Genomic DNA, 17,505 nt, shown 5'->3' on the forward strand with positions numbered 1-17,505 from the left:
TATATATATATATATATAAATAAAATGAATTGTTATTATTTTTATTTTATTCAGTCTCTTTGTAGACTATAAAATACATTTATTCCTTCATTGGTTTTCTCACACCGTAAATATGCAAAGCTTTGACTCTAAGTTGCAAAAAAGTTACGACTTAGATATGATTTCAATTAATCTCTGTAGCAGAATCGTGACATTTAGTGTCATCAACAAAAAAACCATCTAATTCACTTTACGAGTAATTGCCTCGTTTGGATATGTATGTAATGTTGGGATTGTGTTCTTTTGCATGACTCACTCACCAAATGTCCCAATATTTCCATCTGCAGTTGCCAAATGACAATGGAAACAAAATTTAATATTTGTATGGCGTCCAGATAGTGATAGGCCTGCTGTAAGCACAGAGGATGAGACAGGCAGGAGAGATAAGCACTTTATCACACACACACACACACACACACACACACACACACACACACACACACACACACACACACACACAGAGACAGAGGCCAGGATATTGCCAGTTTGACTTTTCCTGATAGTAGGTCTGTGCTTGTCAAACAGAGCCATTAATCTTTCAAATGCCACTGCTATTGCTCAGTGTTTTAGTACACACACCCTCCCAAAACACACCTTGATCTGCACAGTGCTCATCTACACACACTGAGCTCATCCCTAATTAAAGCAGAAAGTGTTATTGGTCCATGGCTGTGTGTTTAGCATGCGACTCCTTCTCCTGGGGTTGTGCATCTTCCTCTGCTGGCACCTTGATGGTCTCTGTGTCATGAGGTGGCGTTCAACAGGGGCGAATAGGCACTTTACCCGCGGCTGCCCTTATGGCACGTCTTCCATGCTTCCCGTTCTATTTCTATGTAAGTAGCTGGTAAATGCATTCTGGTGGCGTTGCAGCAACATTTGAGAAGCGGGACGTCGAGTTGCTAAATCCAGGCTTGAGGTCCAGGCTTCTTTACTCAAATCAAAAAATGTTTTCAGAAACACATTTAAGTGAACTATTTTCGTAAAAATAAGAGAAAGTTTGCAAACGAGCGGCCAACAGGGTCTGTTTTAAATTTAGGGAGCAGACAGACCCACTTCATCTCAATCAGGTGAAACCATCGGGGTTGTAGACTGTAGAGGTGGAACGGTATACAGAAGTCATGGTTCGGTTCATTTATTTAATGCTTATGTGTGGTTGTTATCACGTGACAGTATAGAGGAGGGGGGGGGGGATGACAAGTCTTTTCACCGAGTGACCATGTTTCTTGGCACCTGACGATTAGTCCAATAATAAATTATTTTTTTTAAAGTTGCGTTTGTGATCTCCATGAACTCCTGAAAGACACATCTGGCTGCTAAATGCTCCAAAACACTACATGTGTTCACCAGCTAGGCTCTAACTGCGTCTGTCTGCTGTTTGGCGCTGGGCAGGTAGTGTGCAGTGGGTTGAAAAGAGCTTTTTTAATACTATTTACACCTTTGTGTTGACTATTGTTATTTATTCACATATCTGTACTATTTAGGCTCTGTCATTTTATGTACCTGGCGTTGGAAAAAGCAGATTGTTTGACATAAATGGACAAAAAAGTGAGAATCCAATGTGGTTTACATGTATAGAAAAAGGTTGGTCTGCCGAGTGAAACTTCAAAATGAGGAACTTTAGGAAAGAAAGGGAAAGTGACAGGTGATCTGAGGGAAGTGTAGCGAAGTCAGTGAAACCCTCCTGAATCCCCCTTGCTCCAAAGAGTCTGGGAAAGATCCCCAAAATGTTCCCTTTTATGTTTACTCCTAATTCGTCACAGAGTAGTCTTCACACCATGTACTGTAGGAGTATTGTTGTGTTCATGGGTCAGTGTGTACTGGACAGCCCTTCCTCTCAGCGCTACGCAGCAGAGACAACAGAGAAAAACGTGCACACACATGTGAGCGTTCTGCAAAGGGAGGGCCCGGGGTCTGTATTGTTTTCAACAGATGGGAGTCATGGGGGTGGGAAAGGGTGTGTTCGTGTCTGTGTGTGTGTGTGTGTGTGTGTGTGTGTGTTGGGTGGCCTGCTGGAGTGTTTTCTTCCTCTGTCTGTCAACAAGTGAACTCCCCCTCCATCTCGCAGGTTCTAGGACGTCAGCCAAGATGAGAGAACACACCCCTCTGTTTACGCATTCACTCTCTCGTCTATCTGCTTATCAGACCCTTGTTTTTCTCTTTCTTTTTTTGTTGTTGCTTGATTCTGATTTCTTTTTTGTCTGCTGAAACCTTAAAAAAAAGAAACCGTTGTAAGAGGGTGCACAGCTTTAATCCATCTGCTGTTTGCCCATCTTTTCTTGGTTCAAGGACAGCGACCTGACACCGGTTAATCTTCCTAATTGTGCGAGTTCCCCCGCTGTCTGCTCTCGGCTCTGGTTTACAAAAGAAGACAGAAATGGTCAAGGTTAAAGAGGTACTAAAACAAATCCCACAAGTGATCTGATTAGCCTTGGAAATAAGCCCCCCCCTCTGCATCCCACCCACTGCATTACAACTTCCCTCACCCTCGCGCATTCTCCCTCCCCCCAATTATCTCTGCAATCCCTCCTATATTTAATATGAATATGTCTGATTATAAATGGGGAGGCAGTTGGTTCAGTGACCACCAGTGGGTGCTGCGGCTGCACCTGGTTTGCTGTAACTGCATATAGTCTGTCAACAGTATTGTAACAAAAATGACTTACTCAAGAAGGAAGTACTTGTACTTTAACTTCCATGCCACTTTTTTCTTCTACCGTGCTACATTTCAGAGGGTTATTATATAATATGTATAATATTATGATATATTATTTAATAAACTATACATTATACATTAGGGCCCGATTGCTAACAACGTCAAAGGCCCTATTGAAACTGAAGGAATTATTATTATTAGGGCCCGAGCGCCGAAAGCGGTGTAGGCCCTATTGGAATTGAAGTAGTTCTTTTTATTTTTTATTCTTTCTTTCTTTTTCCCGGCAAATTAATTGCCTTTTTGAGGGGCTTATCATATTCAAAAACTCACCAAATGTGGCTATTGGTTCATTAAACTCAGCAGGGAGTTCCTTTTTTCATTGGTGATGGTTTGACCCGCCCCCCTATGATCGGCCACGCCCCCTTCCACAGATAATGAACTGTATGACGTAGACTCTTGTGTGAGGTATCATTGAACTTAATGGACTTAGCATTTGGTCTGTGCCATCTCAACACCTTAAAGATGAAAAGTTATTGAAATAAAACTTTTCGTCACATGGTGTGGTCGTGGCGTGGCCCACCCTCAGCATTTATCAATGGACAAAGAAGTTGTTGTATCTTGAGTGTACATTGTCATATCTGCTTGAAATTCCCAAGAATTCAGGCCTGAGCACATTTTAAGGCCAATTGACATAGCACCCCACCAATGGCAACAGGATATCCGCCATATATGAAAGTCATCATCTGATAAAACGTACGTTTGGTCTACATGCGTCACTAAGCCGCCCCCTATACTTTAACCACGCTCATCTACTCAGGCCACGTCCCCTTTTGAACCGTATGTTCAGTCTAATGGACAGTCTTGTGTGAGGAATCATTGAACTCAGAAGAGAGTTCCTTTGTCATTGGTCATGGTTTGGCCCGCCCCCTATGCTAAAACCACACCCCTTTCTGTAACTAACCCGTTTGATGAAGACCATTGTGTGAGGTATCCTTGAACTCAGTAGGGAGTTCCCTTTTCATTGGAGATGCCTGTGCCCACCCCATATGCTTAAGCCACGCCCCTTTCATAACTAATGATCAGTTTATTGTAGGCTATTGTGTGAGGTATCATTGAACTCAGCGGAGAGTTCCTCTTTCATTGATGACAGTTTGCCCCTGCCACGCCCCCCCTACAACGGCAGTTGCACAAATGCAGGGTCACGTAACCCTCGACGCGCAAAGAGGAGCGAGAGCCCGTCCAACGCTGCTTGCAGCTTTAATTACATATTGTATTTTTACTCCACTACATTAATCTGGCATCTTTAGTTAAATTACAAATTAAGATTTTTGCACACAAAACACAAAATTTCTAAAATACGATGGTTTAATACAAATTAAACTATCCAACAATATATAGGCCGACAGGTAGAGGTGAAATGATTAGCCAATTAGACTCTCTCATTGACAAAACTCATTTCCAGTTTCTAAAACGTGAGTTTTTTCTGGGTTGACTTTAAAACATTTTCCTGAAGACGCTTACATACTTGTACTTAAGTAACATTTTCAATGCAGTACTTTTACTTAGGCTACTAAGTAAAAGTACTGCATTGAAAATGTTACTTATAGTATTATTTTTACAGACTGTGCTGTAAATCCTGATGTTATATTTAGAAGATATTTTGTTTATCAAAAATAAAAGCTGCATCATGCACTGTTTGCCACCCCAGAGTGTGCTTACAGGGAATTAGAGATGACTTCATGCCAGACTAGAACATGGTGTGCGATGTTGTGAACACTTAGATATCATTTTAGTACAACTAAGCCCTGCTGGACAACACTCAAGTGCAATGTCATCCAGTGACTTTGTGTCATGTTCTAAAATAGCCTCAAACAGTTAGATACACTTTGAGATCTAAATGAATTATTATTATAATGAATTCAATCCAATTCAAAGAACATTTAACCTGCTTTAATCAGCGTTTCTTATATTAACAATGGATCAAAAGATTTTGTGTCAAAAGCGGTCACTTGTAGTGACACACAGAGAATTATCATCCACTGCTGTTCCCCTCAGATAAACAGAGCAGTTTAGCATCTTTTAGCTCATTGTTTTGGTTTTTCGGCACCCGCAACTTTGCTGTGTTAGTTTCCATCTCGGCATCCATTGGCTATCGGTCCCACGATGATTAAGGCTACATTTACATCGTTTTCTATGTTTACACCTTGCGTTCACACTGCTCTGGCGTTTCCGAGCCCTTTCATCGCAGACATGTGAAAACACCTCAGGCCCGATTTCTGTTTGGAATCTGCGGGGTTGTGTTGCAGTCTCAACGGCCGCAAACGGAGACTTCTGGCTACATCAGTGTTGATGCCAACGTTTGTCTTCCTGATTGCGTCTCATCGTCATGAAGCACTTAGCAGCTAAAGAGCCAGATACTTTCCTCAGGAGTTGGTGGAGACAAAAACAGTTAAACTGAGAGTAAATATTAGATTTACATTCCGCAGGTGGTCCGAAACATGACTCAACTGCTTAGAATTTGGCAAGTAGTAAGTTTATTTAATTTGCACCTTCTCTCCACGGTCCTCAAGTGATCAAAAAGGTTTGATTCATTGTTCTCATGAATATCTTGCATTCGTTTATTATTGATGCTATCTAAAAGTAGATAGGTCTTGCATTGTCAGGTAAACTGTGAAAGTATGGTAGTTGGCACCTTACAAGATATTGATGCTGTGCGTTGTTACAAAAGTGCCGATCTTGATTTTACAAACTAGTGCTGCAACAATTGGCAGGTAAATCGATATGCTAAGATTTGCTTAGTTTTGTTACTTTTATTGCATTGTCAATTTCACTTTTGACAGTCCACTTAGCAGACTACTATTCCCGACCAATGGAAGTATATTTCCAGGATAATTGCCTGACATCCAGGTGAATTAGCCACACGCCGGATGTCCCTCACCTTCTACTCTCTGTGTGTTGCTCTCCTCAAAATCCATCAGCTGCTGGAAACTTGGTTTTGGTGCTTGGTTCTTTTGGTGAATGATTGTGAAGATGAACAAAGAAAATGTTTAGAGCATTTACTCTTCAACTGGGACATTTTGGGACCCAGATGAGATGTAACCATGTATCAGCTAATTTAAATAGCTCACGTTACTGTCTTATGTCAACAGTTAACTTCATTTAATATTGTATGAGGCGTTTTCTTTTGCGGGGTGCAAATGTTCCACCAGAACAAGTTCCTTCCTGAGACTATTTAGCAGAGCCACCGTCGCTGCGTCCGGAGCTCAGCACCGCCCAAGATGATTGGGATTGGTTTAAAGAAATGCAATCAACCCAGAGTGTTTTTTTGATCTCCTATCCCAGAATGCATCTGTGGTGTAGCCAGATCTTACTCCACAGTGCTGTGGTGAAAGGTCTGGCTAAACAAGACCAGTTGGTGAATAGGATTGTTGATTAACTAAAATAAATAAATCAAGCAATAATACAAATAATGGTTAGTTGAAGCCCTAAAAAGACACAGATATGCAGTCATTTTTCAGACAAAATTCCAGCTTTTGTGTGTGTGTGTGTGTGTGTTTGATGAGGGATTAAGTCCAAATGTTTTCTCTCTAACATTGTCTCCTTTAGCGGATTTGTCTCTGTAGGGGTGGCCAGCAGGAAATACCAGGGGCTTAATCCGCTGTGCCACTGGGTGAGTGAGTGAGTGAGTTTGTATGTTTCTGTGTGAGTGTGTGCTTGTAATGTAATAATGTAATGTAATGGGTGTGTTTGTGTATTTATATAGTGTGTGAGAAAGATGTGAATAGGTGGGTATTGGTGAATGTTTGTGTATATGCAACATACTGTGAGCTTGATAGTTTAATTATGTGTGTTTATGTTGTGAGGAAATAGTCGTCCTGGACCCCAAATTCCGTGTGTGAGAATCTTTGTGTGTGGGAAGATTATGGGTGCATGAGTGTTTACAGGTGCATGTAGCCCACATGTAGTGTGTGTGTGTGTGCTTTGGTCTAAAGGGGGAAGATGGATTGGGGCGGGACTCTGTCTGAGGCCACTGCTACTGCTAGAGGTAGATCCTCAAGGACTTCTTTCACTTTCTGTTTTTGGGAGGCCAAGGGTGAGATTGAAAATGGTAACCAAGATGGTTAAAGGATAAGTCTGGTAATATTCTATATTTTTGTTATTGTTAAGAAATTTAAGCAAAATTCAACAATGAAAGTATTAAGTTTTGTGTCCAAAGACTGGTATATCTTATTCCACTTTTCCAACTAATTTTAATATTAAAACATTAAAGAGTCACACTGCTGCACTGGGTGACATGTTCCTTCACTACAAACACACACTGTAGTTTATTTAGACTCAATCCCACACGCACCGTCCTGCTGCTGCTGTAAATACACACTAGCATAGCAAATGTGTGTTAATCCACAGCTGAAAATAGTCTCCGACAAATGCACTATTACGTCTTGTTGAGTAACGTTTGCTAAAAACTACAGTGACTGGCTGTTTTCGGCTATTACTGAGCCTTTTTTAATAGATAAAACCTTTTATTTGTGACCCGTGTTATAGGCCTGCACGATATAGGAAAAAACTGACATTGCGATATTTTTTTCCCTGCAATATATATTGAGATATGAAAAAGAAAGTTATTTTTAACTACTCATACTACATTAGCTTTAGCCTGGCTGGTAGCAGCTTTCTGCTTGTTTCTTTAGGCTAACTATATTAGCTTTAGCCTGGCTGGTAGCAGCTTTCTGCTTGTTCTTTAGGTTAATATTAGCTTTAGCCTGGCTGGTAGCGCTTTCTGCTTGTTTCTTTAGGGTAACTATATTAGCTTTAGCCTGGCTGTGCAGCTTCTGCTTGTTTCAAGAGGTTAACTAATTAGCTTTAGCCTGGTGGTACAGTTCTGCTGTTTCTTTAGGTTAACTACCTTAGCTTTAGCCTGGCTGGTAGCAGCTTTCTGTTGTTCTTTAGGCTAACTACATTAGCTTTAGCCTGGCTGTTAGCAGCTTTCTGCTTGTTTCTTTAGGTTAACTACATTAGCTTTAGCCTGGCTGTTAGCAGCTTTCTGCAGGAGAAAATGGCCGGGAGACGTTGTGATTATGTTGCATTAATCAGGTGATTTTGTTCGTATTTGCGGCAAACATAAAACACAGACTACTGTAGCCCACATGGCTACCTGTCTTAAAGCGGAAGGGTCGGCCGGTAATAATCATGTAAAAGGAGAACGGTGGAAGTTTACTTTTCTATCAAGCAGCAAAAAAGGATTAGCATCAACGTCGCAACGTCCTGCCATGTGACTCTCGCGCATGCGCACATCGCAGTGTCGATGCTAAAACACAATGTCGTTCAGCCCTACTGTGTTATGAGATTTATGTCTTTTTAAGTAAGGACGAATGGCCTTGGAGCTGAGTGCCACAGGGTAGAGAAGTCAGAAACTATTGTAAGACAATTTAACACATTTTTATTTTGATGGTCAGCAAAATATAGAATCATGTAAGTTTTATACTCGTAAGATTGAGAGGAAAATATGTCTTATTTTGATATTGCATGTGCCGATTATTAATTGGTGCCTAATATGTGTCTTTATTACCTATTAAGACAACAAAACTGTAGTCATGGAAGCTCAAAATCAGCATCTGTGGATTTCATTTAATTGGGGCTTGCATGCAAAAGGTATGACTTTGGAACAGGTGTCTGTAACTATTATTGTTACTTAAAGAGTTTAGAATGCAAACTTGCAGCTTCTGTTCCTTGTAATTGGGACATTGTGGACAGTTGTGGACATTTCTGGAGAATTGCTAAAAATTGAGCAATAATGTCAAACAGTGTTGAGGAGAGTGACTTTCTAAAAAGCAGGTGTCTTCTCTGACATCCCAAATGATACGATAATGCCAGTGGATATTCATCACACGGGTGAATGCAGGGGGGAGACAGAGTTTATGAAATATTAAAATGGGCTCAATACAAAAATACACAGGGGAAACTGTGCAAGAGAGATGGAGGGCAGGGGGAGGTGAAGTGCGACGGATGCTGAGGGGGACAAACGGGGTGGCGGGTGGGATCAAGGAATGAATGAAATTAAAAGTGGTGAGACTTAGAGGGCTAAAGAGGGAGGGAGACATGGGATGAGAGAGAGAGAGGAGGGGCAAAAGGGATGGATAATAAGCAGAGCACCCCCTTCCCCCTTCGCTCCCTTGGAGTAGTGGGGGCAGCCTGAACACCCCCCCCCCCCCCCCCCCCCCCCCCCCCCCCCAAAAAAAAAAAAAAAAAAGGCTTTGTGAAAGTTTCCCCGGCAGAGGGGAAGACAGACAGAGTGAGCACAGCGGAGTGGAGAGACAGTCAGGATCCAATTTAGGAGCAGAAAGCAAGTCAGACCGGGAGGAAGTGGGAGAAAGCAGGAGCCCGAGGTGAAGGAGAGTGTTTACGTCCAGAGCCATGGCTATGCAGCGTTGGGCAACTCTTCTCCTGGCTGGATTATACTTAAGGAAGCCCACTGGTCTGTAGCAGCAGCAGCAGCAGCAGCATCACTCCTGGCCGTCACCATGCCGTCTGTCTCTCTGAGCCTGCCTGCAGCTCTGGCTGGTCCTGCACGGACCTGGGTCTGCCTGTCCTGCATGTTCTGGGTGAGAGAACTTTTCAGTGATTTCAAGGTCTTTTCACTGATTTGTAACTGTCAGCACATGACTTCTGTCACTTCTGTGAGCAGTTTGCACGGAATAGCAGACCTCTGTAAATGCAAATGTAATATCTTCAAAACTTCAATCACATAGTTTGTCCTAGTAGAATTAAGAGTAGTGCATGAGTGAGTTGAGTGACAGAATCAGTTTCATGATGCAATTAGCCACAAGGAGCTTGTTGTGATGTTGTACCACATCGAGAGAGGTGGCTGGCTCATTGGAATGATGATACTTCAGCCCACTACCTTTGAGGAAACTGATCAAATCAAGCTGGGGATCTATTGGGTGGTCTGTTGTCGGGGGTTGGGTTGAGGGTTGGGACCCCGGCTGTGGGGGGCCTTGGCACGGTGACACATTTGAATGAGGGAGATATTATAAAGGAGAATGGGAGGGTGTTTTCTCCATTTAGAAACAATATTAATATTTTCTCTGTATACAGCTCCATGCACGGACTGAACTGTTTCTGCTCTGACACTGAGTTGAATTAAATGGAGTCCCTGCTCTCTTTCCCTCAATCGCTCTTTCTCGCCCTTTCCCACTCCCTCTGTGTCCCGCTCTGTTTCTCGCTGGGTGGTTGAGACACACAGCTATTTCTGCTTTCTCTTGTATAATTCAATCTGCCGTGCATTCCCGCTCACAGTGAGGGGCTGTTTGTGCACTTGTGTGCCCTCCAAGCCATGAAGTGGTCAGCGAAGAACTCTGTGTGCGTGTGCGTGTGTGTGTGCGTGTTTCCACGCTAAACGCATTGAGGCCGTGATCTCGACACTTGTCTTTAAACACTGAGTGCTTTTCCTAATTTGTGCTGATATGAAAGGACATTCCTGGCTCAAATATACAACATAGCATTCTGCTCTCCTCTTTTTCTGCTGAATAGAGGATGAAAGACGAGAGTAGTTGAATAGACCATTGAGATCCATCCTTCCCCATTCGGCAGTGGTCCTTTGGGACATGACTGCACACCACTGACAGAGCTGCAGTCCTTGGCGAGCAGACTGGATAATCTTACACAGCTCTTCATCAGTTAATTACCGTTCTTTCTTTTGAGGAGCGGGAGGCGAGGTGAAAGGGGGGGTCATAAAAGATTCTCAAAGCCCCCCAGCTAAGCTCTGGGTCACTGATTGACTGCATCAGAGCACTGCATAACAAAGCCAGCTCACTTAAGGGGGCGGGCTTCAATCTGAGCCCCTGCCTTAATAGCAGATCTTTGTTTGGCGTTAAAACAGCCTTAATTTGGGCACACCTTATTCCAACAGATTGGGGTTTGAGTTACGGTAACCACTAACCCTTCCCTGAGAATGTGCTTTTCATTCCATGAACCTTTGCCAGGAACCCAAAGGATATTCCAAGACCACTAAAGATCAGGAAAAATGGTCAAATGCTTAAATGGTACTCTTTTTTTTTTTATTTCTGATGATACATTGCTGCACTTCTGTCTCAGCCGAACAGGTTTGCTTTGCATTGACGCAGACATACTCCTTGGGCTGCTGGGAAAGTGAGTACAGCTGCAAAAGCTATTCTGAAGCCACAGAGAAGTAGAAGAGACAGATACAGAGAGAATGAACATGTGTGAGTAAGTGAGTTCAGATGCAGAAAACAGACCATCTCCATGAACTAGACAAGATCTATTCCTTAGCCTGGCTTCAAACAGGGACGTTTCCTCCTGCCAGAGCAGGATGGTCCTGGATAAAAGGGGATATTTCCAGTATAGAATATATAAAGTATAGGAAATGACAGGAACAACCCCGAAGGACACAGGAAATGAACAGAAGATGCTCTGGGCAAGATCAGAGGGCAAAGTAAGCACGGATTGGTGGAAAGGGCTTTGAAAGAAAACCTTCGGAAGATTACCGCTCCCCCACAAACACTGAATAATTAATGAAGGCCAAAATAAGGGTTTTTGGGGGAGTTTTATCAGGTTTCTCTGAAAGGGCTGCGAAACCAATCAAACGTCCTCTGCCCGTTGCTGAGAGAAGCCACGCAAATCCTGTTGACATTTAAGAATGGCAGGTCATGAATGCATCCACCTATTGTGGCTTTTGCAGCAAACAGGTGTCGGGAGCGGTGGCAAGGTGCCTCTAGTTCAGCAAGGTGCTGTTGTAGGAAACACTGCCTCACAAATATTGACCCTTGGCTAAACCTTCAGAGTTGTCAGGGTTCGTAGAACTCCTTGGGATGATCGATATCCATTAATGGACACTCAGTCCATCCAGGTTCAGTTCGGTGTCAAAGGGATCGCTCGGGGAAATGGTGTCATCTCAGGACTGTTAGGTCCGTGGTCTTTAGTTGTCTCTAAATAGATGAACCCTAAACCTGTTGTTGCGGTTTCAAACAGACTTGGAGCCCCGACCTCTGCCTTCTGATTAGATTAGCCTCATTTCCACCATTTCTTCCTATTTATGTATATTTGGCTCTTTTCTCACACCCTATGCACTCCTCTCCTTTTTTCTCCTTTTTCTCTCTTGTCTGTTGTTAGTTTGATCCCCCCCCCCCCACACACACACACACACACACACACCTGAGTTCCTGAGATTAACTCTGATTTGCGTTGAAAAGAAGACCCACATGTGGGGCCCCTTTTGAAATATGGAAACATTTCTGTAATTGTAACATCTGGGTTTGCGTTGCCCCAATGTTTTTTTTTCCTATAATGGATTTGCCATGCAGTTATTTTCTGCCTCACTCCGTTGCTGCCATCCTGCGGACGTTTGCAACGAGACCCATGTGGTTTCATTTTGGCGTTGCTCTTTGGATCTTGTTTGAAAAATCTTAAACAACTACAATGGGAAGTTTAACCCTTGCTCATTTGATTTATGGGAGTTGTTGAGCTTTGTGTAACACCTCCCACCCACCCCTTTGGTCCCTGAAGAGACCCCCAGCTTTGTGCATACTTCACTGGGCACGTTGGCCTTAAACCTCCACCATGGCCTTCTGATTATCCCTGGAGGGAGTTTCAGGATTCAGAAATTTGACCGGGTTGTAGTTTCCCCATTCTGCTCTCTTGGTGATATAAGTTTTCCCCAACTCTTGGATGAAATAAATCTGAGCAGTTCATAGTAAATGCATAGGATGTACTGATGTTCAGCTGTATTGTATATTTTGCGTCATTTTTTCACCCTCATATCTAGCGTGAGAGTCATTTTTCTGTTTTGTTCTGAACATCTTTTTATTTTTTCCATCATCTCTGACATCATGCCACCCTAACTATTGTGTCTAATTTAGTGCAATATTACCTCAAATCTCTGAAGGGCTGTAACCAGCTTGGCCCCCCAGAAAATAATAATCCTTGCCCTTTTAACCTCTGATTATGTGCCGTGTCATGTCCATCACACTCCATAATTCTGTCAGAGGCGAGACATGACATCATGAGCACACATTATAACCAGATCAGCAGCAATAAATAAAGTCCTGGCAGTCAGAATATACTGCACCAGACCCTTTAGGCTCAACAAGTTATTTCATGTCATGAGTTTTGAATGAGATCAGCCATTATGCTAGATTTGGATTTGATGTTGAGTTACACATGGCAGGCCCACGCAGTTTGAAGCTAAAATGGCAACTTTTGGCTTAGAAAAGCCACTTTAAGTCTAGCTATTTTTATGAAGGTAATATGGACGACAAATATCCCTTTGCTTTTTTACCTTCTGACGCGAGAATTAGCCAAAATGACACTGCAATCTCGATGGATCCTGGTTAGTTTCTGTTTTAATTTTTGCACAACAAATGTCCAAGATCTGTTTGCCCTGAAGATCCATGGTTCCCAGAAATTGATTCCTGGTTATTTTGGCGACCCCTTCACCTAGTCTCTAGTAAAAATGAGCTCTGACCAACACTTTGGTTTGTAAAAACCTCAATTAATAACTAGTGATTTGATCTCTATGAAATCTGCCTGGGATATCCTCTGGTCCTCATCTATTCAATTTTATAATTAATATACAAATCACTTTAATGGATTCTATAGTACAGACTATTTCTATTTCAACAATCTAATTGTTTCTTTTCATTAACTTTGCTCCTGTGCCACCTTGGGTCAAAATGTCAACTCTAAAAGAAAAGATATCACATAATTTGGGCAAATTTCACATTTCTGTTCCTGAAAGGATACAATTTCCATTGACTTTTCCCCAGTACCCCATTCCCTTTCCTGTAGTAGCACATTCGGGACTAGATTTTCTTGTTGGTCACTTCTGATACATTTCTAAGATTATCAGAATTGTCACTTTGTTGTGATCAGCACCTTTAACATGTCAGCGTCTAGGGACTGCTAGTATGGTTACCAACTTTTAGTCTTTGTTGTTTTGGTTACATTTTTTAAGTTTAAAATGTAAGTTCTGTTTTGGTTTTCTATAACTAGCAATTGTTTTTGAATAGAGGAATATTTGGTACCCCCCAAAGAGCTTTTAGCCAGAGCTAGGAAAGTCCCCTGTGCCAAAATGGTAAGAACTGAGAATAAAAATAGCACTTTAAGTCTTCTCTGAATTTGTTTAACTGTAATTTAGCAAACAACCCTTAAACAAGAACTTAAACCTGAATACCAGCGCTAATCTCAATTTTACCGCCCAGAGTAAATATATTTGACCAGTTTTCTTCATTGGGGTTTCATTTACTAAAGCGTAATAGACTTTTTTGTTTTTTTAAATTGTCAGGAATTTTAAGAAAATGCATAAAATTCTGTTAAATAAGGTAACACAGACTCCCCACCTTTACTGTACGGCGACCGATCATGCATAGTTTTGTGTGTAGTCCCCCCCCCAAAGGCAAGAATAACCCGGTGTGTATGCATGTGTGTGTGTATATGTATATACAGTGTGTGTGTATATATATATATACTGTATACACATATACAGATCACAATGTAAATCTATATAAGTACACATATACATGTTTTACAATATATTCTGTAGTTGTTGTCAGCCTCTCTGGGTTTTAAGTGCCATACTTCAATAAGTTCTTGTGGGCAATTAATATATAAAGGTGATCTTACTCAAGGAAATGCTTGTTAGACCCCTGAGAATGACTGTCAGGGGTCACTGTTGTGGGGACTGGCGGCAGAGTGTAGGGAGGTGTTGGACCTGGTAGTAGTTAAGATGGACGGCTAACAGGAAGCTCATTGTGGGGCCCCGGGCACCTTCAGTACTGGAGCAAAACAAATCCCCTGCTAGTCTGTTACCCAGTCGGCAGTGACGTTAATGACAGCGATTTCGATAACACAAACATCATTTGTGTTTAATTGGAAGTACAGAAATCTTCTTAGACTTTGTTCAGAAAAGATACATTATCTTAATCAAAAACAGTATAGCTATCAAATTCATTCTTTCATTCTTTCAAGAAAAGCCAGCGCAAACAAATCAAGATTTTGACAACTCTATTGCTAAACTTCCTTAACTTTTCCCAAAGTTAACCCAAACGCCCAAATTTGGTTTCTTGTTGAATTTCAAACCTGATCTGCATGTTCCTCCCCGTTCTAGGGATGCCCAACATGTCCACATCTACTGTGGAATTATGGAGAAAAGCCAGCTAGAACTGTGGAGTTATAAAATAAAGTCCAGCTGCCTATCACAGAGAATTTCAGTGGTTCATCACAAAATTAAAACCGGAAGTAAACACACCAACTTGTTGATTTCCATTGTTGACGCTGTCCAGCAAATGTTACATAGCCTGACTTTAAAGGTTTAATACGCTGTTTATCAACCCCCTGTAAGCTGCCTTATATGGCTAGGCTAAATATCTCATGTGTGCAACAGTCATTATGCTCCAAAACTTCCCTTAAATGTACATGTAGACTCAAACTTTGTGCTTCTTTACTGCCAGCGCGGAACAGAGCGGCCAAGCTAAACTTATGCAAAAGATATTTTAACGAGACGCTGTTTTTACACAGCAACAAACCACTGATCAAACCCAGGACAACATGTCACTTTATTAAAGCTGATGCCAAGAGTTGAGCTTGTGTACATTTGTGTGAATGAATGTGAGAGTTCTGAGATCATGAGATAAAGAATACGAGCTGGGAGCTTTCTCCATTACGCCAGTGTTTATTTCTTGACATGTCCAGCTGTAGTCCGGATTGTTTGAGGAGATCAAGATCTTTGTTGGCACCATTTCTCCAATCTGTCAGTCAAAGGCCCTCACCAAAGAGGCCCGCGGAACTTGTTAATGCCATGATAACCTCTAACTCTGGGTAAGATCTGAGACCTCCCGTGGATACCTATGCATTCAAGTGTGAGGCCAAACAATGGTCATTGGAAGTGGCGCTGACAGCGTCCTGCTGCGGCCTGTGCATTTCTCCAAAGGGACAGGGATTTGCATTTGAGATTTTTTTTTTTTTTTAACCCTCATGTTGTCCTTGGGTCAGATTGACCTGTTTTCCTATATCAATGTTCCTTTTTAAACTACCCAGTTGTAATTCCCCAAAATAACATGATTGATTCCACCCAACGCTCTTTGGCAAGTCCAAATCTCTACTTTCATTAATTTTGGGTCTTATTCAAATTTATAGCATTTAAAAACAAATTGAAGTGTCATTGAAATAGTATTGAGTAAAAGTTGACATATTCCAGTCTGTGATTATCATCAACATCCATTCCAATAATTTTAGTCTCAATAATTCCTAATTTCTGTTTTTCTAACTCAAACATTAGGTAAAATATCCTAAAAGTGAGGTTTATTGACCATGAATTCCAAAAATAAAACTAAAGTTAATAAGTAAGTGTCAAGTAGTGTTAAACATCAAAAAAGTGACAAACATTGAAAAAAGGGACAAAAACATAAATTAAACATTGATTAAAAAGCGGCAACAAAACTGGGTGTTTTTCAATTTAGATGGGAAGACAACACAAGGGTTAAATCATTCTTCTAATTTATACTCCGTAAGTGACTTGGTTTGTATTCCTTCTCAGGGCCACAAGGGATTTGTTGGATTTATTTGTATTTTGAAAGTATTTTAGGAAACGATCCAGAAAGGACTTTTATCTGGTTCGGAAGAACAGAAGAGGCACTCTTCAGGAAATTATGAGATTTAATCATAAGAATAAAATCCCTAAAGAACATGTCATCCCCATCCAGCCCAGAGAACCTTTCGGTTCTTGGTTTTAGTTTTCATTGGTCTCATCCAAGCGCCGGAGTCTCTGCCAACCCAGCGCGATATGGAATACGTGCTGTTGTCCCTCGGCGGCTGGCTCCTATGATGAACCTTGTCTGTCTCTGATTAAACTTGTTTTATCCCACTGAATCAATGTTATTGGCAAAGGCAGTCTACCGTGAGAGAAAGTTTAGCGTTTAGCTGAGCTTTGTGTTCTTGAACAGAAAGCTTATCTTGAACGATTTTAGACATTTTCACTGAAAACAAATGAAACAGAACTTGCATGAGTTGTTCAACATGGATTTGTCATAAGATTACAAAACACATACCTGAATCCAGGCCCAGGGAATCACAATCTAATTGTGTTACGGCAGTAATAAAGAATTTATTATTCTCAGTGAGAGATTTCCTGGAAACACAAATCAAACCAACAAACTGAAATGGACAGTAAAGAAGAGGTGGATAAAGGGAAAAACATTCTCATTACATTAACATATCTACAATAAGCAAAGCAAGATGTATGAATAGGTTAAACATGACAGTATTTTCTACATGATTTAGATGAAAGTGTGAGGATGTTCTTTCCTTCTTCCTTTATTTTATGAATTCAATACTTCGTCTTAATCTTTGAGGAGTGTGGTTTTAATAAGACTTTGTTTGTGTCATGTAGGTTTCTGGAGATAAGGAGATTGAGAGACTGACTAATACCTGGAAACATCCTCATATAAAACCCATGACACAAGCAGCGTGTAGTTTGTTTTGGAGCTGAACCATTTGTTTCAATCACATGGCTAACTTGTTTCTGAAATGCCTAAGGTGCTTGCCCTGATAAAATCACCTCATAAAACTACACGGACAGTGCTTTTTTTAATTAGATTTTATAATGGAAGGAGACACATTCAAAAAATATCTGGAAATAAATATTAAATCTACTGTAATCCACTGTTCTTACACTTTAATTTTCTATTCTCTTGTTTCAGTCAATATTTTCATACTTTAATTTAAAACAGTCAAGGTTCAGTCACCGTGGATTTTAGGCCTTTGTCGGTTGAGGACAGCTTAGACATGAAAGATGGGAAAGG

At 41.3% G+C, this 17,505-nt stretch overlaps 1 protein-coding gene and 1 long non-coding RNA gene across 9 annotated transcripts in view; one reads left to right on the forward strand and one right to left on the reverse strand.

Moving 5' to 3' along the window:
* Window positions 1-17,505, forward strand: part of tns1b (tensin 1b) — a 231,673-nt gene that overhangs the window by 27,477 nt on the left and 186,691 nt on the right. Inside the window, exon 1 of one of the 8 annotated variants that reach the window (XM_032528889.1) lies at window positions 8,958-9,294. The exons of the other annotated variants lie outside the window; for them this stretch is intronic. Within the exon in view, the coding sequence (XP_032384780.1) occupies window positions 9,214-9,294 (81 nt within the window). The 5' untranslated portion in view covers window positions 8,958-9,213. Of the gene's footprint in view, window positions 1-8,957; window positions 9,295-17,505 lie in introns of those variants that run through there. 8 annotated transcript variants of the gene reach the window in all.
* Window positions 9,124-17,505, reverse strand: part of LOC116697587 (uncharacterized) — a 17,724-nt gene continuing 9,342 nt past the window's right edge. The window contains exon 3 of the long non-coding RNA XR_004334014.1: window positions 9,124-9,133. This is a non-coding gene — a long non-coding RNA (uncharacterized LOC116697587). The remainder of the gene's footprint in view (window positions 9,134-17,505) is intronic.

This window comes from Etheostoma spectabile, chromosome 11 (assembly GCF_008692095.1).
Source record: "Etheostoma spectabile isolate EspeVRDwgs_2016 chromosome 11, UIUC_Espe_1.0, whole genome shotgun sequence".
NCBI classification, from domain to species: domain Eukaryota; kingdom Metazoa; phylum Chordata; class Actinopteri; order Perciformes; family Percidae; genus Etheostoma; species Etheostoma spectabile.